Here is a 26639-nt window from a genome sequence, read left to right as displayed (position 1 = left end):
AGGAGAAATTGATGAGAGAATGTGTATACGTTATGATCCTGATGAAAACGATTGGATGATTGGATCGAAGACTGTCCAGTTTAAACCTTCTCATATTGTTCTCGGAGGCGAAAAACGCATACAAGCCTCTACGGGGTTATATGAACTTATACAGTTAAAACGACCTACGAACTATACCGAAGAGGATCTACAACGTTACAAATCTGTTCTAGCGTATACGGGTGCGCATAAGCGAAATTTTACGGGTCCTATAGTTGGAAATAAATCGTACAAGTATACTAAAATTATTAAACCTTTATTTACATTTAATAAGTCGGGGGATGGATTAATACCCGGACGACATCTTGAAGTGAACTCGAAAATCGTTGAGTATAAATATTGGGATGATGTTATCGAATTGGTAGATCGATTGAAATTGTTGTACGCTTCACATGCGGCAGGAAACAATTCCCATATTAATGAAATCACATCCATTATAGAAGAACTGAAGGAGAGCGGCGTTATATAATAATAATAATAATAATAATAATAATAATTTATGCGTACCAATGAACGGTGGATCAAGCGTGAGTGGTGTGAGCATTGATAAGTTTGGTCGTACATTACGTTCTGCGCGGAATAAAGTATTGAATGATGAGAATTTAACTACATCTCAACGCCATATTGGATTCCCTTTAACCGTAGATGGAGATTATGATATCCAGGGGCGTAAACTATCTAACGTTCAACAACCGACGGATGAAAATGATTGTGCGATAAAAATTTATGTAGACGAAATATGTGAAACATTGAAAGCTAGAATCTTAAACGAAATTAAGGTCATAATAGCGGACGTTCAAAGAATTATTGGAGATCATAGTAAACGTATACATCAGGTGTCAACAAAAATTGATATTAAAAACTCTACACTCTTACGCGACATTAAAAAAATTAACGCGGAAATCCTATTAAATGGTCAGCAAATTACAACTCTAACAAAATCATTCAACACTAATTTAAATGCATTTGATATACTCACAACAAATCTACGAAATGGGATACAGGGTGTTGCAGATCATCTACTTGATATGGAAAGCACTATAAATTCACGACTAGATATATTGGAGAAAAAAAAGTTGGACCTAATCCATGAGCGTAAGAATGCAGGTATCGAAAGCGAAACAAACTATAGTTGAAGAACTTCATCGTCCCGCTAGACGTTTATTTCCTAGACGCAGAACTATATTGAAGGGGATCGATGATTTATGGCAAGCTGATCTTATTGAAATGATTGAATTTGGTAAAATCAATGTTGGACATAAATACATCTTAGTGGTTATCGATTGTTTATCAAAGTATCTCTGGATGCGGCCGTTAAAAAATAAATCCTCAACAGATGTAATACACGTCGTGTACCTAAAAATCTACAAAGTGATCAGGGAAAGGAATTTTACAATACACACTTCAAAAAGTTGATGATGGAATTTAAAATTAATCATTATTCAACGTATAGCGTAATGAAGGCTGCAATAGCTGAACGCGTAATTAGAACCATAAAACAAAAGTTGTATAAAATGTTTAGTCTTTACGGAAATCATAAATGGTTACACTTATTGGATGCTATTACAACTCAATATAATAATTCAAAGCATTCAACCACGAAAATGAAACCATCTCAAATAAATTCGAAATCTGTAGAAAATAAACTTCTCAATACGGTGTACAATCATATTAAAATTGCCGGTAAGGGAAACTTTAATGTTGGAGATGTAGTTCGCATTAGCAAGCATAAGCATGTCTTCGATAAGGGATATTTACCCAACTGGACCACTGAGTTATTTAAAATAGTTAAAACACAAATTACGAATCAAATTTCTTATTTATTAGAAGATATGAGTGGACAACCTATTAAAGGAGCTTTTTATGAATTCGAACTTCAAAGATCCAAACAACCTGATGTGTATCTTGTTGAAAAAGTGTTAAACAGAAGAAAGAATCAAGTGTTCGTTAAGTGGTTAGGATTCGATTCATCCCATAACAGTTGGATACCGAAAGACAATATCGTTTAGGTTTAAATGTTTTTTTCTAAGTAAAACGTATATTTACTTTACATTATTGTCAACTTAAATATTAATAAATCCTATTATTTATTTAAAAACTTTTAATTTATTACATCCTTATAATTAATTAGCGTTTTAAATTTCTATTTATCCGTATTTCATTTACACCAATAATTCTATTGCTCAGCATTATTGTAACCACAATGTAATTTAACACTTCCACTGACGTGGTGCATTGAACTTTACTGAACCTCGACGATTTAATAAAAACTGCTTAGTTTGCATTTTTATCTAATATAAATACCTATTATTTCTAGAAACTTTTTACTTCACAGTCATCTGTGGTACTCGCAACATCAGCAGTTTTAATAAGCGGTTGCTCTCGTTAAAGTTTATATTTGACACTCTCAATTTCAAATCTCTTTGAAGATGTTCGCGTGTGATAAGTGTCAAAAGTCATTCAGCGCCAAAAGGAACCTCGATCGGCACACGCGACATTCGCATACTAATAACGCTAGGAACGAGTGTTCTTTATGCGATAAATCTTTTTCGAGATTCGACAATTTTCAAAGACATAAAAGATTAGTGCATGGTTTAGAAGTCAGCGTCAAGCGCCACCTCCAGCAATGGCAAATTATTTGAAAGCGAAACCCACCATCGATGTACCACCATCTACATCATCGGCGGTGAGGTCAATTTTGCAACCTTCTGAACGTCTTCCTCAACCGCTGTTGGGTGATAATGGTTTAGAAGTTGGTCCTCAACGCCAAGCGCCACCTCCAGCAATGGCAAATTGTTCGAAAGCAAAATCCACCATCGATGTACCACCATCTACATCATCGACGTCGGCGGTAAGGTCAATTTTGCAACCTTCTAAACACCTTCCTCAACCGCTATCAGGTGATAATAGATCAAAGCTATGCGATTTGTGTGGAATTTCTTTCATGAATCATATGGCTTTGGAGTCACATCTCAGGATGAATCATACGATAGAGGTTGAGAAAGGTGTTGAGAAGATTGCAACTTGTTACAAAGATCGAGTTGCGTCTTATAAAATATCCGGAGATCGTGATGGTGATGATGATGATATCTCCACATATCTTGCGCGTACCCGAAATACTGTCGGAAATATTATCACATCTTACATGAACCTGAACGGCTCGGTGAAGGTGCAACTCGAGCTTTTATCCATTTTTATTAAAACAACAATTAATGAAAATGGAGATGAGACCGTTACCGCGTCCGAAAAGAATTTTAATACCAAATTCGAAGTAATTACACAATTCGCCGATTTTATTGAAACTTATGATGAGATGGTGGCAAGTATTAACCATCAAGCTGAAGAGTTTCAGGAGAGGGGGTCCGGTTGGGCCTTCTTCTCTATTTCATACCTTCTTCTAAACATCAACAAATTCCAACCTATACCCGGCTCGTCGTACATCCCGCTTCCTGAATCAATCGCTACCAAGAAAGCGTGCATCAACATCAAAAACTACGATGACAACGCTTGTTTAGCTTGGAGTCTCGTATCTCATCTGCGACCGGTTGAAAGTAATAGAAACTTAACATCATCGTACCCGCACTTTTCAACCGTATTAAATTTAAAAGATATAAACTTTCCCGTGCATTTAAAAGACATTCCTAAAATTGAACAATTAAATAATTTAAGTATAAATATTTATGAACTAGTTAAATCATCCAAAGAATACGTGGTGGAAGGGCCAATTTATTTTACAAAAAATCGACGGGATACCCATATAAATTTACTTTATTTATATGAAAATGGACACGGACATTACGTTTTAATTGTAAATCTATCACGTTTGATTTCTAAACAAGTATACAACCACAGTCATTCTGTACACCTTTGCGATGGTTGTTTAACACGCTTTTCCACACAAAAGTTGTTAAACGATCATCAACTGCATGATTGTAATCATATTAAAACCATTTTACCATCGAAAAATGTGCGCTCAAGGCCAAACTTTCTAGGTTCGTATACGCCTGAAAATATTTTACAATTTAATAATTATAAAAATACTCAAAACGTTCCCTTTGTTATATATGCGGATTTTGAATCGATTTTAAAGCCGGTAGAGTTTTGCGAACCTAGTACTTCAACATCTTTTACCGAAGCGGTAGATATACACATGCCGTATAGCTTTGCTTATTATATCGTTTCAACATCCGATGTTAAATATTATAAATTCGAAACGTATACGGGCCTCGATTGTGGTAAAGTTTTTGTTTCAAAATTAATCGAGGACGTTAAATTTATTTACAACGAATATTTAAAATGTATTAAACCAATGCTACCTCTAACCGCTGAAGAGGAATTGAAATTTAATTCGGCTTCGTTATGCCATATTTGTAAGTCACCGTTTGATGGTTTTAATCAGAATAAGGTTTACGACCATTGTCATATTACCGGCAGATGTAGAGGTGCCGCACATTCAACGTGTAACCTTAATTTCAAACTCCCTAATTTCATTCCGATATTTCTTCACAATTTTAGCGGGTATGATTCACACTTATTCGTAAAGGAATTAGCTGATATCGATTCGGAGGGTGGTATCGATGTGTTACCCAACAACAAGGAAAAATACATTAGCTTTAGTAAAAACGTTTTAGTTGATCGCGTTAAAAAACAGCACAAAGATGATTTTGAAAACGTCTACATGAAAATGCGCTTTGTAGATTCATTTAGGTTCATGGCATCCTCTCTCGATTCGCTCGCCAGCAATCTTGTGGACGATGACTTTATCCACGTTAAAAAATTTTTCGTACGTCACGAACAGTTTAAATTGTTAACAAGAAAGGGTATTTTTCCTTATCAGTATATTGATTCTATTGACAGATTGGGTGAAACATCATTACCCTCTAAAGATGCTTTTATGAATAAGCTGAGCTTCGATGGTATAAGTGAAGATGAATACAATCATGCGCAAACCGTTTGGCGTACATTCGGGTGTCAAAATTTACGTGAGTATTCAGATCTATATCTAAAGACCGATGTACTTTTACTTGCAGACATCTTTGAAAAGTTTCGACAGGTTTGTTTTAGTACTTATGGGTTAGACCCTGCCCATTATTATACAGCGCCAGGTTTATCTTGGGATGCTATGCTTAAGTTCACGCAGATCAAACTCGAACTTTTAACAGATATAGATCAGGTACATTTCATTAAAAAGGGAATTCGCGGGGGCATCTCGTTTTGCGGTCATCGTCACGCTAAGGGAAATAATAAATATATGGCCGATGGTACTTTCAACACCGATTTACCTTCAAATTATTTAATGTATTGGGATGCAAATAACCTCTATGGATGGGCAATGTCTCAATATATGCCCGTTAATGAGTTTGTTTGGTTGGATGCGGCCCAAATTGGAAGTTTCGAATTTAGAAACGTATCCGATACCTCAGATTACGGGTATATATTGGACGTTGATATTGAATATCCGCGCGAATTACACGATTTGCATAACGACCTACCATTTCTAGCCGAAAATATATGCCCGCCAAACTCTAAAAGCGTAAGCGATAAAAGACTTATTCCAAATTTATTTAATAAGAAAAATTATGTAATTCATTATAGAAATTTAAACCATGCCGTCGCTCACGGTCTTATAGTTAGAAAAATTAATCGTATTTTATCTTTTAAACAATCAGCTTGGCTTAAACCTTACATCGACGTTAACACACATTTACGTCAAACTGCTAAGAATAGTTTTGAAAAGGACTTTTTTAAATTAATGAATAATGCGGTTTTCGGTAAAACTATGGAAAATGTAGATAAAAGGGTCGATGTGAGGTTAGTGACAAGTTGGGAAGATATAGGTAAGAGAACGGGTAGACCAAAATTAGGGGCACGTAGTCTAATTGCTAAATTAAATTTTAAGAATATAAAAATTTTTACGGAAACATTTTCGGCTATTCAAATGGAACATCTGCATGTGGTTTACGATAAACCCTTATATGTAGGGTTTGCAGTTTTGGAAATTTCTAAATTACTCATGTACCAATTTTATTATGATTTTTTGAAACCTAAATTTGGCTCTGAAATTCAATTGTGCTACATGGATACCGACAGCTTCACTGTGTCCATTACCACAGATGATGTGTATGCATTCGTTAAAGATAATTTAGAACGCTTCGATACGTCAAATTATCTTCCGGATAATGAGTTTAGCATCCCACTACAAAATAAAGCGGTATTGGGGTTGATGAAAGATGAAAATTCCGGTAGAATCATGTCAGAATTTATTGGTTTACGTTCTAAATTGTACGCTAATAGGGTCTGTTCCGGCCGTATCACTAAAAAGGCTAAAGGTGTAAAGAAGGCTGTGGTTAAACGCAAAATTACCTTTGAACATTATTTGGAATGTTTAACGTCAAAACGAGATATTTACATGAAACAATACTTGTTCAGAAGTCAAAAGCATAGCATATATACCATGCTACAAAATAAATTGGCTCTTTCATCACGTGATTCGAAACGTTATATTAATGATGATGGGGTGAGTACATTAGCGTGGGGTCACTATCGTATCAACACTCCATTATCATAAATAGTTTATATTTTTTGATTATATAATTGTAAAAAAAGGATTTCGATGGTTGAATTGCGAATCGCGTTTAAATGTAATTTTCTATTCCCTTTATGTTGTAAGTTCAATTCGGCCACTAAGGTATTTGTTAACGTTACTCCATCGAAATCCTTTTTATTATTTAAATTTTTGATGTAAATCCATTTTAGTTGTAAGTTAAATTCTGCTGTTATTTAGTTGACTTTTAAAAAATTATGTTTAATTGTAAATTTAAATCATATGTGCCTCAGTTACCTTTTAAAAATCGAAGTGTTCACATCGTGGTCATAATGTCTTGGACTGACTTTCGTCTTAAACTGAAGCAGTGTTTAAATACCGATTTCCCAGAAGAAATTACCCAGCTCGATTTGGTACTTGTAGACATACGAGACATCGATGGTGATAAAATAAATGATTCGCAATTTGTACAATTTTGTGAATTTGAAAATAACATATGGAGGGTTTATCGCAAGGGTGATATTCTGTATGTTGGTAGTGATGAAGACTTTGAAGATCATCGGAAATTTAAAGACTTCCTAAAAGTTAATGGATACTTTCCTGATAATAATAATAATAATAATAATAATAATAATACACTTTATTGTACCAAAAACAAAATACAAATTGCAGAAAAAAAAGAAAATTAAACATGAATAATTCTTTTTTGGTACAAACCACAAGGCGCCAATTCAGGAAGCCGAAGCTCCTGTTCTTCCATTGGAACCTCAACAAAATAAAGCCAAGTAAATTTGAGAATAAAGAGCACAATAAGAAACATAAAAAACAGAAACAATAAATTCGCATTTATAAGTACTGATTATGGCACCAATATCTAAGAATATGTAACTAAAAATAAAATAAATAAAGTAAATAACCAAAAATAAATATATATATAATATAATAAAACTAAACAGTAAGGATCATAAAAAAAGCATAAAATGAATCTTGTAGCCAAATAAAAAAAAAGAAATGGATGAAACAAGAAAAAGCAAAAAAACAAGGGAAGCTATGACGCGTATCGAGCAGCACATTGAGATAAGGCAACACCTCGTCTCAATGCCTCAGTCTGTGAATCAAACATTCGTCTAAAAAGGCGAGACCTGAAAACCGAGACATTGGCCGTCCAATCCGATTCCATAATGGGGTTATAGGACTTATAGATATGATAAGAGAAAGATCTTTGAAATAATGAAGTTCTATGGGCAGGTGGTACAATAAGACAACGCGTTCTCATTTGACGAGCATTTACATCCTTATTCCTAAATTTAATTTTTTTAAATAAATAATGCGGAGCTTGAGAGATCATCAACCTATGGTAAAAAATCAAGGTATGTAATTCTCTTCTGTTCCTCATTGATAACCATCCAGCGTCCACCAACCTATGAGAGACATGATCAAATTTTCTAATGCCATACACAAATCGTAAACAATTGTTTTGAATTTTCTGAATTCTACCCGCATCAAGAGCGGTCAACGCTGGATGGTAAACAGGAACCATATAATTAAATTGAGATAGTACAAAATTCTCGCATAAGTTTCGTTTAACATCAAAAGGTAAGTACTCTCTATGTGGATAAAGCAGTCTCAGTGCACAATAGGAGTTCCTAATATACTTAGAGATCTGATTAGAAAAACGAAAAGAGTTATCAATTTCAAGTCCAAGACTTTTGTATTTTTTAACTACAGGTAGTTTTGAGCCATTCACAGCAATATTAGCAGCCTGAGACAATTCAGCACAAATTTTTTTATTCCCAAAAAACATGACCGCAGACTTGTCTGGATTGATTTTTAAACAATGCTGCGAAGCTGCGACAAACACACTATTAAGATCTCTATTTATATTATCAATAGCAGGACCAGACTCGGAGGGAGGAAAGGAGAGCACCAACTGAGTGTCATCCGCATAAACATATGGTGTACAGTGTTGAATACATTTAAGTAAATTACTAGTGTAGATCGAGAACAAAATCGGGCCTAAAATAGAACCCTGAGGAACACCATCAGAAATGAATCTGCTCTGAGATACTACACCATCAATAGCTACACGTTGAGACCTGTCATGAAGATAACACTCAATAATACTCTGTGAAACAGGGTCCAAACCAAACGAAGAAAGAATACAAAGAAGGATATCGTGGTTAACGGTGTCAAATGCCCGGCTAAAATCTAACAAAACTAGAATTGTAATATGACCCTTATCAACCCCCGAAATAATATCATCCAAAAGTGCTGTCATAGTAGTAATAGTGCTATAATTTTTACGAAACCCTGACTGACAGTCAGGCAGCAAATTAGAAGTTTGAATGTAATCATTCAACTGATACTTCAATATTCCTTCCAAGATCTTCGAACAAGTAGGAAGCAGACTAATAGGTCTAAGGTCAGTGTAACTTGATGGGTTTTGATTTTTAGGAATAGGCTTGATTATAGCGTGTTTCCAGCAATTCGGGAAATGTCCTTCAACGATGCAACAGTTAACAATATGTGTAAGATAAGGTAAAATAACAGGACAAGCCAGTTTAATCATATCCGCCCGAATCCCATCACTGCCCTCAGAACAAGACTTCAATTTATAGATCAATTTGTCCACTACATCAGTTGATACCGATTTGAATTTAAAATATTTCTCGTTGTTAACATTTAAATTAGAATAATACTCAAAAATAGCAGGATTGGGCGGTAAGTTGTCAGTGATGTCCGAAACACTCCTCAAAAAGAAGTCATTCAGATCTTCAACATTACACAAAGCATCTGGAATATTACACTGCGTCGTCTTTCTTAAATTAAGCGAATCGAGCTTACCCCACATTACTTTTTTGTCTCGAATGCTACCAATATACCGAAAATATGCTCTTTTTTCCGCTTTAATAGTAAAAGCCGTTAAGTTTCTAAGAGATTTAAAGTAATCCCATTTAGCATCAGATCGATTCCTTCTATAGTCATCCTTTGCTTTATCCCTTAAAGAAATCATTAGCTTCAGGTTATCAGTAAGCCATGGAGGAGGACGTTTATGAACTTTACCCTTAATGAGTGGAGCAAAAACATTAAATGCATTAAGTAGTTGTTCATTAAAAAAATAAAGCTTATCATCAATGTTATTCATGGAGAAGATAAAATTGAATGGAATTTGCCGCAAGAAGTCGTGAAACTCACAAATATTTATTCTTTTTAAGTTTCTGTATAGTTTCCAAATCGGAGAGGAAACCGGCGAACAGAAGTCGATGTCACAAAAGACAATGTCGTGATCAGACACTTGACAGCTTCTAACCCCGGAATTCCGGACAAGAACTGTACTGAATGCAACAATTACATCAATCATTTTAGCAGTCAATGCAGTAACTCTTGTAGGTTCATTTATCAACTGCATAGCATCAAAAGAAGACAGTAAAGTCATAAAATCATTCCTATTAACACCATCTAAATCAAAAAAATCAATATTAAGATCCCCACAAAAGATTATCTCATCACTCTGCGGCAGGCAGGCAGCCAAAACGCTCTCAAGCTCATCCAAAAATGTCCGAGAGGGAAAGCTGGGAGGTCGATAGAGCACACCCAAAATGAGTTTACGTTTATTAATTTGCAGAGTTAACCATAACTGCTCAATATTAGCAGAAGTCTGAATTAAATTAAATTTTAAATTATTTCTGATATAAAAACATACACCACCCCCCCTGCCAACACGATCAGCTCTCACCACACTATAACCATCAATCTGAATGAACTCATCAGAAATATCAGCAGACAACCAAGTCTCAGACAAAGCAAAAACGTCATAGCGTCCGTCATTTATAATATTAATAACTTGATTCATTTTAGGAACTAGAGATCTGACATTCAAATGAGCTAATTTGATACCAGTAACCATCAAAAAAATTAAATGAAAAACTAGATACAATTATGATAATAATAACAAAAAAAAGGAAAAAAAAATACAATAAAAAAAAAGTGCAAAAAAAATCAGAAATCAGACGTAAGCAACAGGCAATATCCGCATGAACTACTAAAAAAAACAAAAAATAACAACAAATCAGCGAGGTATAAATTAAAGGTAAGATTTATCGCGTGTAGACTTAATTTTTTTAACAATATTATTGTGTTTGTAAAAAACATTACCATTTTCCGTAAACACATTCCTTTGATCGTACTTATTAATTAAATACTTTACTATTGTCGCACGTTCTCGAGTCAAGTCTTCACGGATTATAATTTTTGTACCCTTGAGCCTTGTTTTAAGTCTATAAATCTCATTACGCACCGTTCTCCGGGTGAACTTAACTATAATTGGTCTGCTCCTAGAATCCCCGTCTCCTCCACGTCCAAGGCGATGACAACAATCAATATCACCAACACCAACATCCACTTTGAGTTTTTCCTTACATATTTTAACAATCATCTCATTTAGAACTTCTTTGGACTTTTCAGGTACCCCATACAGCCGAAGATTATTTCGGCGAGAATATTGTTCGTGTTCTTCGAGCGTAAATTTATTATCGGAAATTTGTTTTTCGAGATCCAGAACACGTGCCTCTAAGGAGACCACTTTTTGTCGTTCTTCCTCAAACTTGATTTGGAATATGTCGACGACCCGATCCTTTAATTTTTCAATAAAACTTTGAATAAAAGACTCACTACCAAGCACTTTTTCAACAACCCTTGCTACAAGGGCGTCTTCATCAACAACTGCACGATTTCGGGTGGACATATTTTGCATGAAAGCGCTAATTAAACCAGAAAAATTACGGACCGCCTTCACACACGTCTATCTTCTACGAGCGCACATCTGCGAGTGAATCAGCTAAATTAATTATTGACGACCATATTACTGTTAATGATTTTGAATATATTAACGATTGTTATTACAATTATAACTATTGGCATGTGTATCGTAATGCAAATACTATATTTGTTAATTTTACCGATTGTTAAATTTTGTATATATTTAATTGTGTATAAACTTTCAAGATTGTATTTTAAAATGTTTCAATATATTTAAATTGGGTTAATTGGGAAAATTAAATTGTATTATTTAAACCATTTCCTTCTTTTATTTAAATGTATTTTTTTTTCACGTACATCATTTTTGTTAATGAAAATGCATTAAAACAATTTTATAATTTGTATTATTTTTTTACTTTCTTAATATTAATTATATATATATGTATAGCATTTCATTTAGGTCAATTATTCCATTGCTCAGCATTATTGCAGCCGCGCCGCGCCGATTGTAATTTGACACTTCCGCCGGCGAGGTGCATTGCACTTTACTTGGTGATGCGCCGCGCCGATTGTCGTAAGTTGACACTTCCGCCCCGGCGAGGAAAGCATTGTATCGCGTAACTCATAATCAGTTTTACTTTAGAAACCGAACGTGTCAAACGTAAACCGCGCGCAATGTCTCGTAGTCGTCTCTGTGTTTTTCTTTTTTTCGGTCTCTGTGAGTTTAAACCAAAGAAAAAATTTATTCGAAGTTGAGTTGGATTTACCCGTCAAACGTAAACCGCGCGCAATGTCTCATAGTCGTCTCTGTGTTTTTTTTTTCAGTCTTTGTGAGTTTAAACCAAAGAAAAAATTTATTCGAAGTTGAGTTGGATTTACCCCTTTTACCATATTTATTGTTAATGGAAAACGTCTTACGAGCTGCGCATGGTCGTCACCTTCCGTTGTGGTGGAGTTAGAAGCGGGCTTGCTTCTCAACGTTTCTTTTTTACCTACCGATCAAGAAATTTTTTGGAGTTACAAGATCAATGTATCGTGTATAATAATAAAGGATGGTGGTAAACCGAAGCCCGCTCATATAATTGAATTTGTAAAAAAAGTACCATAACATTAAGGTTTTTATTATTTTTTTGTAACTATTTATTATGTAATGTTTATTATTATAAAAATGTTTATTAATACTTTTATTGGGTTGATTGGGGGGGGAATTAAATTGTGTTAAATTGTGTTATTATTATTTTCCGGAATATTCCCAAGTTCCTGCGCACGCGCATTCAAGAGTTGTGAGGCGCGCCTTTATGCGTTCAACGCGCCATCTTTCAGAAACGCCGATTCTAGACAGGAAGTTGTTGCTCCTCCGCTCCTTCGTGACGTCATCCGCCCGATGTAAAAGGATAGGGGGGGAGGGGTGTCAACCAAAGGCTTGGGGGAAAAAATAGGTTGGTAGCTAGATATGGTGACTTTTAAAAAAACAAGTAGCAGTCTACCTTGTCGGTAATGGTTTAGTTCCACTACCAACCACTAGGTGGCGCGTTACTTTTTTTTAAAAGTCACCAGATCTGGTTACTTTTCCAATACCAACCTATTTTTTTTTTCTCCTCCGCCTTAGGTTGGTACCCTTCCCTATCCTTTTACATTGGGCTGATGACGTCACGGAGGAGCGGAGGAGCAACTTCCTATCTAGAATCGGCGTTTCTATACTACTGACAATGTTAAAGTTTCTGTACCCATTAACTCAGATGCGTCAGTATACACAATTTTACCAACTCGATGCGAAACAATTAAGTATTTTCCAGTTAACTTAAAAGGAGATTTAGTTGTAGTGAACGAGGAAATAGGTGATGGTGTTTTTGTTGCAAATACTGTAGTTAAGGTCAATAACGATAATAAAATACCAGTTAGAATACTAAACACTAACGATCAAAACATTAAATTAAAAAATTTTGTTCCAAAAATTGAAACTCTAGAGAATTATAATATATGCAACATTCAAACTAATAAAGCTTCAATAGTGAATAGGGCAGATACTTTGCTAGATTTAATAAGAATGGATCATTTAAATGCGGAAGAAAAACTAACATTACAAAGAGTGTGTGCAAAATATTCCGATGTTTTTCATTTAGAACATGATACTTTGGGTGTTACTAATGTTTACAAACAAAAGTTATATTTGCAAAACTCAGTAACTCCATCTTACGTAAAACCATATCGCCGCCCTCATGCCCAAAAAGATGAAATTCATAAACAGGTCAATAAAATGCTAGAAGACGGTATCATTGAGGAAACTCGATCAGAATGGTCAGCACCTTTGCTCATTGTTCCAAAAAAGGAAGATAAAAATGGTAACAAAAAATGGCGTGTAGTTATAGACTACCGATTATTAAACAAAAAGATTGAAGATGATAAATATCCATTGCCTTCTGTCGTAGAAATAATAGATTCTTTATCAGGTGCAATGTACTTTTCTCATCTTGATTTATCACAGGGGTACTACCAAGTAGAATTGGATCAAGCTAGCAGACCGTATACAGCTTTTAGTACAGATAGAGGTCAATTTCAGATGACGAGATTACCAATGGGACTTAAAGTTAGTCCTAGCGGTTTTAGTCGTGCAATGACTATAGCAATGTCAGGTTTAACATATGACATATGTTTTGTTTATCTTGATGATCTGATTGTTTTTGGAAATACATTACTAAATCACAATAAAAATCTTGTAAAAGTACTTCAAAGGTTAAGAGAAGTTAATTTAAAGCTTAACCCAAATAAATGTGAATTTCTAAAAAAAGATATTGTTTATTTAGGTCATAACATATCCGCTGAAGGAATTTCACCGGATCAGTCAAAAGTCGAAGTAATAAAACATTATCCCGTTCCCAAAGATGCTAATGACACAAAAAGATTCGTCGCATTCGTAAACTACTATAGACGTTTCATTAAAGATTTTGCTCATATAGCTGCACCTTTGAATCATTTAACACGTAAAGGTGTAATCTTTAAATGGGATAGCGCGTGTCAAGACGCATTTGATAAATTAAAAGCCACCCTTATCTGTCCACCTATACTACAATATCCAAATTTTTCCAAGGATAACACTTTTATTTTAAAAACAGATGCTTCAGGTTATGCTGTTGGTGCTATTCTTTGTAATGGAGATGACAGACCTGTAGCGTATTGTAGTCGTAGCCTTAATAAATCCGAGAAAAATTACAGTACAATCGAAAAAGAACTAACAGCAATTGTATTTGCGGTAAAACATTTTAGACCTTATCTATTCGGAAGGAAATTCCAAATATTTACTGACCATCGACCACTTGTTTATTTGTTTAGCATGACTAATCCTTCCAGTAGATTAACAAAATTCAGATTAGTTTTAGAAGAATATGATTTCGATATTCAATATATAGTAGGAAAAAATAACGTGGCAGCAGATGCTTTGTCCCGCATAGAAATTTCTTTAGATCAACTTAAAAGTATGACAGATAACGCAGTAAATGTAAATGTTATAACTAGAGCTCAACAAAAGAAACTCACCAGTGATCTTAAGGATAAAATTAGCAATCATTTACAAGAAAGGATTGGCCACCCTGGTATTGTAGAAATGTTAAAATGTCCTGAGAATTCCACTGAATTAAAATTATTAAACATTAATCAAATTAATAAAATAATAAAAGGAAAAGAATACGTAAAATTTAAAGACTTTATTTATGTAAAACAGTTAAAAACTCTTTTTATGATTGATAATACCCGATCAGCGTTGACATTAGGTACATCGCTGGGGGATTTAAAGAAAATATGCATGCAAGAAAAAATAGAAGAGTTAGTAATTATAAAAGACAGCGCGCGAGAAAATCTATTAAAAGAACTATTAAAACTATCTCATGAGATGATAAAAAGATTAGGTATAAAGATAACAGTTGTAAAAGGTAAACAAAGTGTACACGATTTAGAAACTAGACAACTTATTATTAACGGCTATCATATGCTTCCTACTGCGGACATGCGGGCATAAACCGGACATACAATAATATAAAAAAATGTTACGCATGGCCAGGAATGCAAAAAGACGTTGAAAATTTCATTAAACGTTGCGATGATTGTCAACGTTATAAATACCCGAATTGTAAAAAACATCCATTAACAATTACAACAGCTTCCTCTGCTTTTGAGAAAGTATTTCTAGATTTAGTAGGACCACTAGAAGTAGATGAAGAAAATAAACGTTATATATTAACATTGCAGTGCGATTTAAGTAAATACGTTGAAGCATATCCAATTGAAAATAAAGAAGCTATAACAGTTTCTAAAGCATTCGTCCAAAATTTTATTCTAAGATATGGGATACCATCAGAAATAGTAACGGATCAGGGTACTGAATTTCTATCAGAAACTTTTAAAGAAACTTGTAAAATTTTAGGAATCACTCACTTGAATGCTACAGCATATCATCATCAGACGTTAGGTGCTCTAGAAAATTCGCACAAAAGTCTAGGTAGCTATTTGAGAATGCAGATAAGTAAAAACGTAAACTCGTGGAGTTCATGGGTTTCATTTTGGTGTTTCTCCTACAATAATACAGTTCATACTGAAACAAAATATACACCTCATGAACTCGTATTTGGAAAAACTTGCAAATTGCCTTCATGTATTCTAGAAACCATTGAACCTTTATATAATTTTAGTGATTATCCTTTAGAATTAAAATACCGATTGCAAAATGCATGGTCAGACGCGAAAAATAATTTAATTCAGTCGAAAGCAAAACGTAAAGAACATTATGATAAGCAGTGTAAACCAATTAATTATAAGAAAGGTGATCAAGTTTTACTTAAAAATGAAAGTGGTAACAAAATGGATTGTTTATATAAAGGACCTTATGAAGTAAAAGAAGATAAATTTTCAAACGTTGTGTTAGAAAAAAACAGTAAAGTGATTACAGTACATAAGGACAGAATAAAACGTTATTACCAAAGCACTTAAAAATTATATTTTAGTTCTAAGTAAAGTTGTGTATTTTAAAATAGAAAAATAAAAATAAAAGGTTTATGTTAAGTTTTAGGGTAACAATAGGAATTTAGCATTTAAGTTAGTATAAAAAAAAAAAAAAAAAATTGTAAAATGTTTAAAATTTTTTTTTTCCTTCCCCAGGGAGATGTGGTGTATCCAAATTCATTATTGTTTAAGTAAATTACAAAACGTTTAACTATAAAATGTAGGCTCAGCAACTTAATTAATAAGTATCATGTTATCGTCCGTTGAACCGTATTACCGTGGTAAGCATTATTGCTGTACTACTTTAAAATTGATTACGCTTTTGTAATCATCAGAATTGTACGAACCTTTGGGTAAAATACATTAACATGTAGTTGGGAAGAAACTCTTTTATTCAAAAAAATCTAAAACCCTTCAACGATACCACAATAAAAATAAACTAAAAGAGAATATCGAAAATAATTCGACAAAAAAAAAAAAAAATAGTCCCGAATGATTAGGGGTAGTAAAAAGCAAAATGAAACAAAAAAAAAATAATTAAAGAAATAAAAAAAAATAATCAAAGAAATAAAAAATTTAACTAAGTATTGATCGCGACACGTTCCCGATTGACACGTGTGCTCGATCAGGTGAACGGAAAATAAAACACTCTGTCCTTGTCTGGTCCAAGGTAATATAGGAAATTTGGTTCTGACGAAATAACCTAACGTCTTTATTCCAGGGTTGTTTCCAGGATAGGAGTATAAAGTACAAAAAAAAAACCTTTGTTTCAAAGAAAGAGAAATATTGTATATAAATTGTAAATAGTTGTGTGTTTGGATAAATGGAAGAATGAGTGATTTTATGTAGCGTGGATGGAGGATTTTTTTTTTTTTTTTTAGAAATTATGTTTATTAGTAGTAGTAGTTTTAGGATAAGTTAAAATTAGGATTGTAAAATATAAATGTTTAAACCTACCTCAAGATGGTATGAGATTTTAACCAGTAAAGGATTATAATTTCGTAAACGTGCGTATAAATCCGGTAAAACCGTAATCGTAGAAACCAATTCCGTACGAAAATTAACTGATTGAATAACCCAAATCCTGATAAAATCAGATATAGCTCGACCCAAAAATTGAACCTCGTAGATAACTTTTCAAAATGTCGACGACTATACAATTGTTACCAATCTTAGCACTACGAATGCTGGCTACAAAAGAGGAAGAATGAAATCGCGCCCGGGTATTCATTCCCCAAAATTTTATCCAAAAAACTCGCTTTAAAATCGCGCGGTACCAAAAATTCAAAATCACTCCCTCCCTCTATTATCGACAGTACGAACTTAAAAATGTAAACAAAATTTATAATAAAAATGAAGAACAGGAAAAAGTTTAAGGTTAAGATTTTATTGCGTTGTAATCATTATAATGTATACAGAAAAAGGGAAAAGATTATTATTGTGCGCGAAAAGAAAAGGATTTTTAAGAAGTGGTGGAAAGAAAAGGATTTTTAAGTGTTTCCAAATTTGGCTTGCTGTAAAAGAACAAAAATTAACAAGATAAACAACAAAATTGGTATATAAATTCCCCGATTTCTAAATAGTTACAGACAAATCACAATAACACAAAAATGGAAGTTACATCCTCTTCCTCCTCTTCCCTTACAATTCTTAATGCGGGACGAGCTTGCAATCCGGACGGTCCCGCTATGGCAAAATCTGCTTGCGCGCGGCTCCTCTGAGAGATCATCACGTACGGTCTGCGTGATTCCGCTTTTGTTTGCTGGCCCGGCTGAGAAATTTCGCATTCCTTTATCTCGCCCTCTTCTAAACGGGGTATTACCACGACGACGACGGTTTCGGCACAGGTTCCATCGTTGTTACACTAGCTTCTTCCGCCCGTGTACGGTCTCAGCATTTACCGGTACGTTCACCTGTAACTGCTCCAAAACGAGAACGGGTGGCCGTAATGCCGCTTTGCTTTTTGGCGATAAAATTTCTCTATTCGCCGTATTAATATTTCTCTGCGACCTCCTCGTCGCTTGCAAACTGTATTTTCCACTAGTCGACAATTTAGATTTCGACCGAACCATTTTATCCCGATTTTTATTTACCACTATTTCATTTAATGTTTATTAATAATAAAAAAAAATACCTAAATTTAAATATAAAACTTATAAAAACCTAAAAACTGAGTTAAAGTTGAAATACAAAATGAATTAAACAAATATTATTAAAAAAATTAACAATTATTTTTTTAAACTAAAACAAACGAAATAAAAAAAAATCGAAAATTAAAGTAAAACGCAAAAATGAATTAAATTATTATAAATAAAATATAAGAAATCAAAAACGTATTCTTTACAATGAGAAAGCTAAAAAAATTAAATAAATTATTCCACTTACCCAACCAATAGAATAAACCTTTATGGAAAAGTTGATACCGCTACACCGCTAAAACACTTAAGATGTAAAAAAAAACAACTATTAACTCATTTATTTTATTTTCGTATTTTCGTGAGAAAGTTATAATTCAAACTTTCTCACGAAAATACGTTAACAAGCAACAGGTGTTCGCAAAATGTATCGGATTAAAGTGGTTTGAACCGGCTTTAAGACGCTTAAACCAGAGTAAAAGGCGGCAACGCTCTTCGTTAGGTCGCAGTTCGTCGAGTTTATCGAGACGGAGTACACCTTATTTAATTTTTGCTTTAATATTCTGATCAGTTCGGGTATTGGTAAAAGTTAGAATCCCTGCAATCAACCAAAAAGTGTTTTTAGTGATAATTAATTTGTATGTTAAATAAAATTTATTTTACAAAATAAAATAAAATATTTTAAATATTAATATTATAAACAAATATTATATTATATTTATTATTAATTGTTAATTGAAATCTTAAATGATAATTTAACATAACAATTGAATTCAAATGTGTCTAAATGTGTTCAACTTATTCATTTTTTGTCAAAATTTTGCCTAACTGCTTCTACGTGTGTCCAAACGATTTAAACTGATTCAAAATGTGACCAAATGTCTCCAACTGACTCCAAGTATGTCCAAATGTTATGAACTGATTCCAATTGGTTTTAAATGCATGTCTAAATGACCCCAACCGATTGCAAGTGTATCTAAATGTACCCAATTAATTCCAGGTGTATCTAAATGTGTGTCTAAATGAACCGAACTGATTTTAAGTGTGTCCAAATGTCCCCAACTTACTCCAAGTGTGTCCAAACGCCCTCAAACGATTCGAAGTGTGTCAAAATATGTGTCTAAATGGCCCCAACTGGTTCTAAATGTATTTAAATAACCCCATCTGAATTCAAGTGTGTCCAAATGTCTCCAAACTCCTTCAAGTATGTCTAAATGTTTTCAACTGCTTCAACGTGTGTCCAAATGTCTCGAAGTGGTATTACTTCGGGACTAAATAGTCTAAATGTTCCCAACAGATTCCAAGTATGTCAAAATGTCCCGAGCTGATTCTAAATGTTTTAAAGTGTTCCCAAGTGATTCCAAATGTGTCTCGAAATATTTCCAAATGTGTCTAAATGTCCCCAACTGATTCCAAGTGTGTCTAAATATACTCAAGTCATTCCAAGTGTGCCTAAATATGTGTCTAAATTAACCCAACAGATTTTAAGTGTGTCCAAATGTGTACAACTTCCCCCCAGTATGTCCAAGTGTCCTCAACTGATTCCAAGTGTGTCTAAATGTCTCCAACTGTTTCAACGTGTGGCCAAATGTCCCGTAGTAATACCAAATGGTCTTAATGTTCCCAACATATTCCAAGTATGTCAGAATATCCCGCGCTGATTCGAAATGTGTCTAAATGTGTGGCCAAATGTCCTCAACTGATTCCAAGTATGTCTAAATGTCTCCAACTGCTTCAATGTGTGTCCAAATGTCCCGAAATGTTTTCAAATGTGTCTAAATGTTCCCAACAGCTTTCAAGTGTGTAACCATGATCCCAGCTGATTCGAAATGTATAAAAGTGTTCCCAACTGACTAAATATGTCCAAATGTCTTCAACTGCTTCAAAGTATATCTAAATATCTCCAACTGCTTCAGCGTATGTCCAAATGTCCTGAAATATTTCTAAATGTGTTTAATTGTCCTCAACAAATTTCGCGTGTGTCCAAATGTTTCCAACTGACTTCAAGTCTGTCCAAATGTCCTCAATCGAGCCATAGGAATTTCTGCGCATGCGCGGACCGGTCCCATTGAGTAGTAGGAAGTGTGTCCATATGTCCTCAACTGGTTCCAAGTATGACTAAATATTCCCAACTGATTAAAAGTGTGTCAAAATGACCATAACTGATACCAAATGTGTCTGAATGTGTAATCCCACTGAATAGTAGTAATTTTCCGCATGCGCGGAAAATTTCCTTTACCGTTTTTTTTCATCGGGAAAAACCGACCTTCGAAATTTTCGTTGCGCGAACTCACCGAGAGTAAATCCGGTCTCACGCCACTCTACGCGCTTTGCTCGAAAACACCGTGACAGTCGCCGCCGAAAGCGGACGACGCACGCGTTCCGCCTCACCGAGTAAGTAAAGAAACGATGAAAGTAGTGGTATTTCAACGTCGACAAAGTCTCCCACTTATGCTACACCTCTCATGTCTCTTTACATTGCCAGACTAGAGTCAATCTCAACAGGGTCTTCTTTCCCCGCTAATTTTTCCAAGCCCGTTCACTTGGCAGTGGTTTCGCTAAATAGTAGGTAGGGACACACACACAACATACTCAACACAACATGCGGTACCTGGGCTTAGCCATTGCCGCCCCAATCACTCTCTATCATTTGTACTTGCCCACTTAGCCTTCCCCCCGAAGGGAGAAGTTACCGTCCCTGCCACGTGGAGGCGGGGCCCTACGCACCAGGAAACCACTGCCCTAACAACTCGAACTATACAACTAAGACCAACGCAGGACAACATTTAACAGCTACTCGCCTTCCCGCCCAGACACACCATGAACATCGCACCGTCGCACCAGCCACAGCTCCCGGAGCATCCGGCCCAGCCTCAGCACCTCGCCCCAAACACGCCTCCCCCCGCCGCTCCCCGCGGGCGCACACCCACCAGCCACGCAGCACCCAGGGTGCTCGAAGGCCCCCCCAGCGTTTATAGCTCGTAGGAAACCCCGGCGACAGAGGGGAAAGCGCAGCGTAGCCAGCGAGCAGCCCCCCCAGATCGCAGGGCAGGAAAGGACGTTGTCAGGACAGCACCGCGTCCAGACCTTCCGCCCCGATGGCCAACCGCCAGTCACCAGGTCCAATGTCCATCACTCACTCCATCACCAATCTAGTCACACTTATACTACGAAATTTATACCTACTTGTTTATACACATACTTAATATTTTATGTTACAGGACCCCGAGGCAGCGAGTCAGGATACCGAGCCCCCGAAGGACCAAGGACCGTACTACAGCGCCCTCCCGGGACCCCCAATGTTTTATACAAACTCTTATTTCTGTTTCAAATCCCCGGAGCAGCGATTCCAGAAGGACCGAGCCGCCGCAGGACCACCTCACCGGAGGAGCCAGCCCAGACTTCCAAACAGACAAGTAGTAATCATTACCAACTCATCATGTTTTAACAGGAGAGCCTCAACCTGGACACCACAGTTCACGAAGTTCCGTAAGCATAAACTCTGAACACAATAACAATAAGTATCAATAATGCCACGAAAAGTTTTAACACCGATATAAAACAATATTTTATCGAGGATTATTGTAAGACAATCGCTGGTATGTAATTAGATAATGCTTTATCAGCGTTGCGAGGGAACGACGACCTGCCCGATGGCGGGGGGCGCCTCGGGAGAATACCAGTGATTGTCCGGGAGTTGGGAGTAAGAAGCGGTTAAGTTCGGTGGTAATAAAAAGACATAAAAGTTATCGGTGATACCGTTTTTGATTTCCAACCCGAATATCTTCCCGACGTCCGGAATACTAAGCCTCAGTACGAAACACGGTAAGTACCTTTACTATTATATTCAGATTAGAAGGGTTAGCTAGCGTTGGTACCTCCGCAATAAGAATTCAAGCGAGTAGCTAGGAGCACTACCCAGGGGGGTAGTGGTTCAGGGGAACCAAGGGCGAAGCGTGACATTTGGTGGAGGCGCCTTACATTTGATCCCTAGGTTATTTACACGTAGGAAATGCCTGAGGGTGCTAGAACTAGGTTACAGGTTCGCAGAGATGGTAAAACAGATAGAAATAGTCCTCTCAGTTTAGAAGTTAATTTGGATCAAAATGTGTTTAGTAGAAGCGGAATGACTCCTAGATCACCCCCCCTAACAATGAGCACACCGTTTCCTCAGACAAAAGTGACGGTTACTACAGCGAGTAGTTCGAACACTGGCGCCATACCACGCATTAAGTCACCACCACCCCCGGTACCCATAGCAGCTCAGAGTATATTACCGGTGGATATCCCATTCGATGATGCCGACTCATCAAAGGCTTATGAACACATTTCTTTTCGACAATCACCTCAAATATATAAACAAATTGAATTCCCTCCGGTATTTACAGCACAGACTCCCATAAGACCAACTAACACGTTCTTGACCAAAAATGCCACAAATGCACCTCGAGTTTCAGCGCCGGTACAACTTGATGCCACACAGAAACGCGTAAGGGTGCTTTCTCCGCCTAGGGGAACCCCTTCGCCACCCAGACCAGACGGCACAATAGGAAATCAGTTCAATTTATTGGGGAATAACACAATATCACAAATAAACGGACACAGAAATCCTTTAATACCCAAATTCGTGCAGCCTCCTTCGTTTAATCCTGAGCGAGATGACCCCATTCGATTTTTAAGGGAATACAGAATTGCTGCTCAAGCGAACGCGTGGAATGACATGTTGATGCTCTGTTATTTTGTAAATTCCCTGCAAGATACAGCTGCAGTATGGTTCCGAAATTTTGCGAAACATAATCCCAATGCTTGGACGAATACTTTAAAAGCGTTCAAAAATAAATTTATTGGCCCAAATTACGAGGAAGATCTAAATTTTAGGTTAATAAGTCGTCGCCAGAGCCCAAATAAATCGTTGCTTCAATATTATTATTCGGTAATCGACTTATGCGATGAAGTGGACCCGGGAATGTCGGAATCTCAGATCATGAATAGAGTTTTAGTAGGATTGTTGCCGTATTATAGACACATGTTTAATATTAGTCGACCTACTTCGTTTCCGGACATGGAACAGCTAATAGATTCAATTTCTGAAACCGAACGAGTTGGTAGTATTTACCAAAGTTATAAACCCGAACCAAAAACACAACCGAAAAACATTGAATTCGCATCGGTAGTTAACGATATGACAAAAGAAATATCTAAAATTGTTCTGACGGAAATTAGGAAGGAGATGAATTTTAAACCGCGAGAGAATTTAAACTGGCGCCCACCACAACCTAATTCTAGACAAAATCTAAACTCTCGAACCGTCGATGGTCGCCCAATTTGTTTTCGATGTCGCAGACCAGGGCATATAGCGGCAAATTGTAGAAATTCAACTGGGAACCTACCCCAACAAAATCGTCCACGGTTAAACTACAATGGACAGAACGATCAGAGGTCCTAGATTCTGTCCCACCAGTTATATTAGATTATAAGAATAGGACCCCCGTCTTATCTTGCTTACAGAAAAACATCAGTACCTTAGTTTATAATGTAATCCCCCAACTAGAAGACAATAAAATTTTGGCCATACCAGGAATGGTAAACAACATTTACACAAAGATAATCATTGATACAGGGTCAGCTTACAGCCTTGTAAATAAAGTCTGTGTTAAAAATGTTCAAGAAAAAGCAAACTTGCCACATTTAAAGACAATCACAAATTCCTTGGTTACAGCTAACGGAATAGCTGAAGTTAAACTTCGATTTAATCAAGAAAACTACAACATAGAGGCGCTTGTAGTAGAAGATTTACCAGTGGTTCTTATTTTGGGGTGTGATTTTTTACGAAACCATAATGTGGAAATTAATTTCTTAACAAAAAGTATTAAAGTTAACAATAAGCGTCCGGATATTACACAACTTCCTGTCGACGCCGTCCATAATTGTAAAATTGCAAAAAACCATGAGTTACTGACATCGTCGTCAGCGACCTTAAAGAGCGAACCAACTTATATAGTTCAAACAGAATTTGATAATGTGACATCAGCGTTTCCGTCTTGCACAATAAGTCTAGACAATGTGGACATATTTAGCTTAGCGAACAATTATTGCTTGTTGAACATAATTTCAAAGAATTTAAAACTGCAAGGAAAATTAAATCGAAAATTTAAAAAGATGATCAGTAGCATTCATCAATTAGATAAAAATTGCAAATTGGGGGGCATTATATGCGCAAAAGATACAGAACATCATTTATGTTATATGGTAGTTCAAGAAACAGAGAAGAAACAAATTGACACGAATGTTTTTAAATCAACTTTGGTCAAGGTCAAACAATACTTCTTGGAAAATAAATTTCAGAATTTGGCAATACCTTTTCGAATGGGAAAATTTCGGTTTAAAAAACTTGAAAGTGCATTGCATGAAGTTTTTGAGGACACAAATATTAAAATTTCAATTTGTAAATTAAAAGCAATTAAACCAACACCTGACACCGAACATGATACTACTGGTATAACGTTATGATTTTTACGTTACGAAATGATTTAATAGAGCCACTTCTTCGTGACAATATAATTAAAATTAAAATGGTTGAGGATACAATTCTAAATCCGGGAACAACAACAACCTGTAAAATACAATTTTCTCGCGATGTAAGCAATGATAAGTACTTTATTTTTGTAAATAGGGGTAGCATATTTAGAGAAAAAAAATTAGAAATAGCAGATAATTTAGAGGGATTACAACAGGGTATAGTTAAAATTTTTAATTACGGTGCCTTACCGTCTACGCTAGTAAAAAGTTGCGTTATAGGATACTTAAATTGTAGTAAGGACTCTGAACTTAAAGAAATTGAAGAGGGCTACAATTTTAGTTTTCTTACCTTTACAAGCGATAATGATGACACCAGTACCAACAAGGACGATTACAAGATTAGTTCCTCATTAGATAATAACTCATATGGTAGATTACGAAGCCTTTTAAAGCATAATTCGGACATCATGTCATGGAATTCTAAAAAATTGGGCTTGACTCATTTGACGGAGCACGTTATTGAAACAGGAAACAACCCTCCGGTAAAGTCGAGACCATACAGGGTTAGTTTTAGGGAAAGGGAGATAATCAGAGAGCAAGTTGACGAGATGTTAAAACAGGGAATTATTAGAGCTTCCGATAGTGACTTCGCGTCTCCTGTAGTTTTAGTGAAGAAACCTGACGGGTCATTTAGATTTTGCGTTGACTACAGAAAATTAAATGCGATTACAACAAAATGCGCGTACCCCTTACCCTTAATAGATGACATTTTAAATTTTTTAGCGGGTAATAACTTCTTTAGTGTTCTGGATCTTAATAGCGGATATTGGCAATGCGCAGTACGCGAAGAAGATAAACACAAAACCGCTTTTGTTACGGCAGACGGTCTCTTTGAATTTAACAGATTAGCGTTTGGTCTCTGTAATGCCCCGTGTACCTTTCAAAGACTAACAGACTATATTTTTCGTGAGCTTAAGTGGAAAGAAGTCGCTGTCTATTTGGATGATATAATCGTAGTCAGCAAAACATTTGATGAACATCTGGAGCGTCTAAACAATGTTTTCGAATGCATAAGAAATGCAGGTTTAACCCTTAAAGTTTCAAAATGTGTTTTTTGTGAACCCGAACAAAGAATTTTAGGATTTAGAGTGTCTTCGGTGGGTATAGAGCCTGACACAGATAAAATTAAGGCGGTAACGGAATTCCCCATTCCGAGGAGAGTTAAGGATGTTCAGAGTTTTTTAGGATTGTGCAATTATTATCGAAGATTCATAAAAGATTGCGCAAAGATTGCTAGTCCCTTATACAAAATCACGGGTTCCAAATCTAAATTCATTTGGGATATTGCTCAAGATAATGCATTCACAGCGTTAAAGGAAAAATTGGTAAACCCGCCATTGTTACATCATTTCGACCCTTGGTTGGAAACGGAAATACACGTCGATGCAAGTGGCACCGGTTTAGGAGCAGTTTTACTGCAAAAAGACAGGGACACGGAATTGCTTCACCCGATAGCGTTTATTTCTCGAACCCTTACCGTAAGCGAGAAAAATTATACAATAACTGAACTGGAATGTCTTGCTACAGTTTGGGCAGTTGAGTATTTTCGCGTTTACCTTTGGGGTTTGCCAAACTTCACTATTTTGACGGAC

At 35.8% G+C, this 26639-nt stretch overlaps 2 protein-coding genes across 2 annotated transcripts; both read left to right on the top strand.

Annotated features, from left to right (window-relative positions):
- Positions 1–1553: 1553 nt before the first annotated feature.
- On the top strand, positions 1554–2048 carry LOC139432707 (uncharacterized). Its single transcript, XM_071201473.1, has one exon. It carries the CDS (start codon positions 1554–1556, stop codon positions 2046–2048), a length of 495 nt encoding a protein of 164 aa, XP_071057574.1.
- Positions 2049–2665: 617 nt separating this feature from the next.
- LOC139432706 (uncharacterized) lies at positions 2666–6607 on the top strand. Its single transcript, XM_071201472.1, has one exon. The coding sequence runs from the start codon at positions 2666–2668 to the stop codon at positions 6605–6607; it is 3942 nt and encodes a 1313-aa protein (XP_071057573.1).
- The last annotated feature ends 20032 nt before the right edge of the window (positions 6608–26639 follow it).

This window comes from Onthophagus taurus, chromosome 2 (genome assembly GCF_036711975.1).
Source record: "Onthophagus taurus isolate NC chromosome 2, IU_Otau_3.0, whole genome shotgun sequence".
NCBI lineage: Eukaryota > Metazoa > Arthropoda > Insecta > Coleoptera > Scarabaeidae > Onthophagus > Onthophagus taurus.
This window is presented reverse-complemented; position numbering and strand designations above follow the sequence as displayed.

Coding starts and splice junctions, on each gene's coding strand:
- LOC139432706 (XM_071201472.1), top strand. CDS start 2,666: ATGGCAAATTATTTGAAAGCGAAACCCACCATCGATGTACCACCATCT.
- LOC139432707 (XM_071201473.1), top strand. CDS start 1,554: ATGTTTAGTCTTTACGGAAATCATAAATGGTTACACTTATTGGATGCT.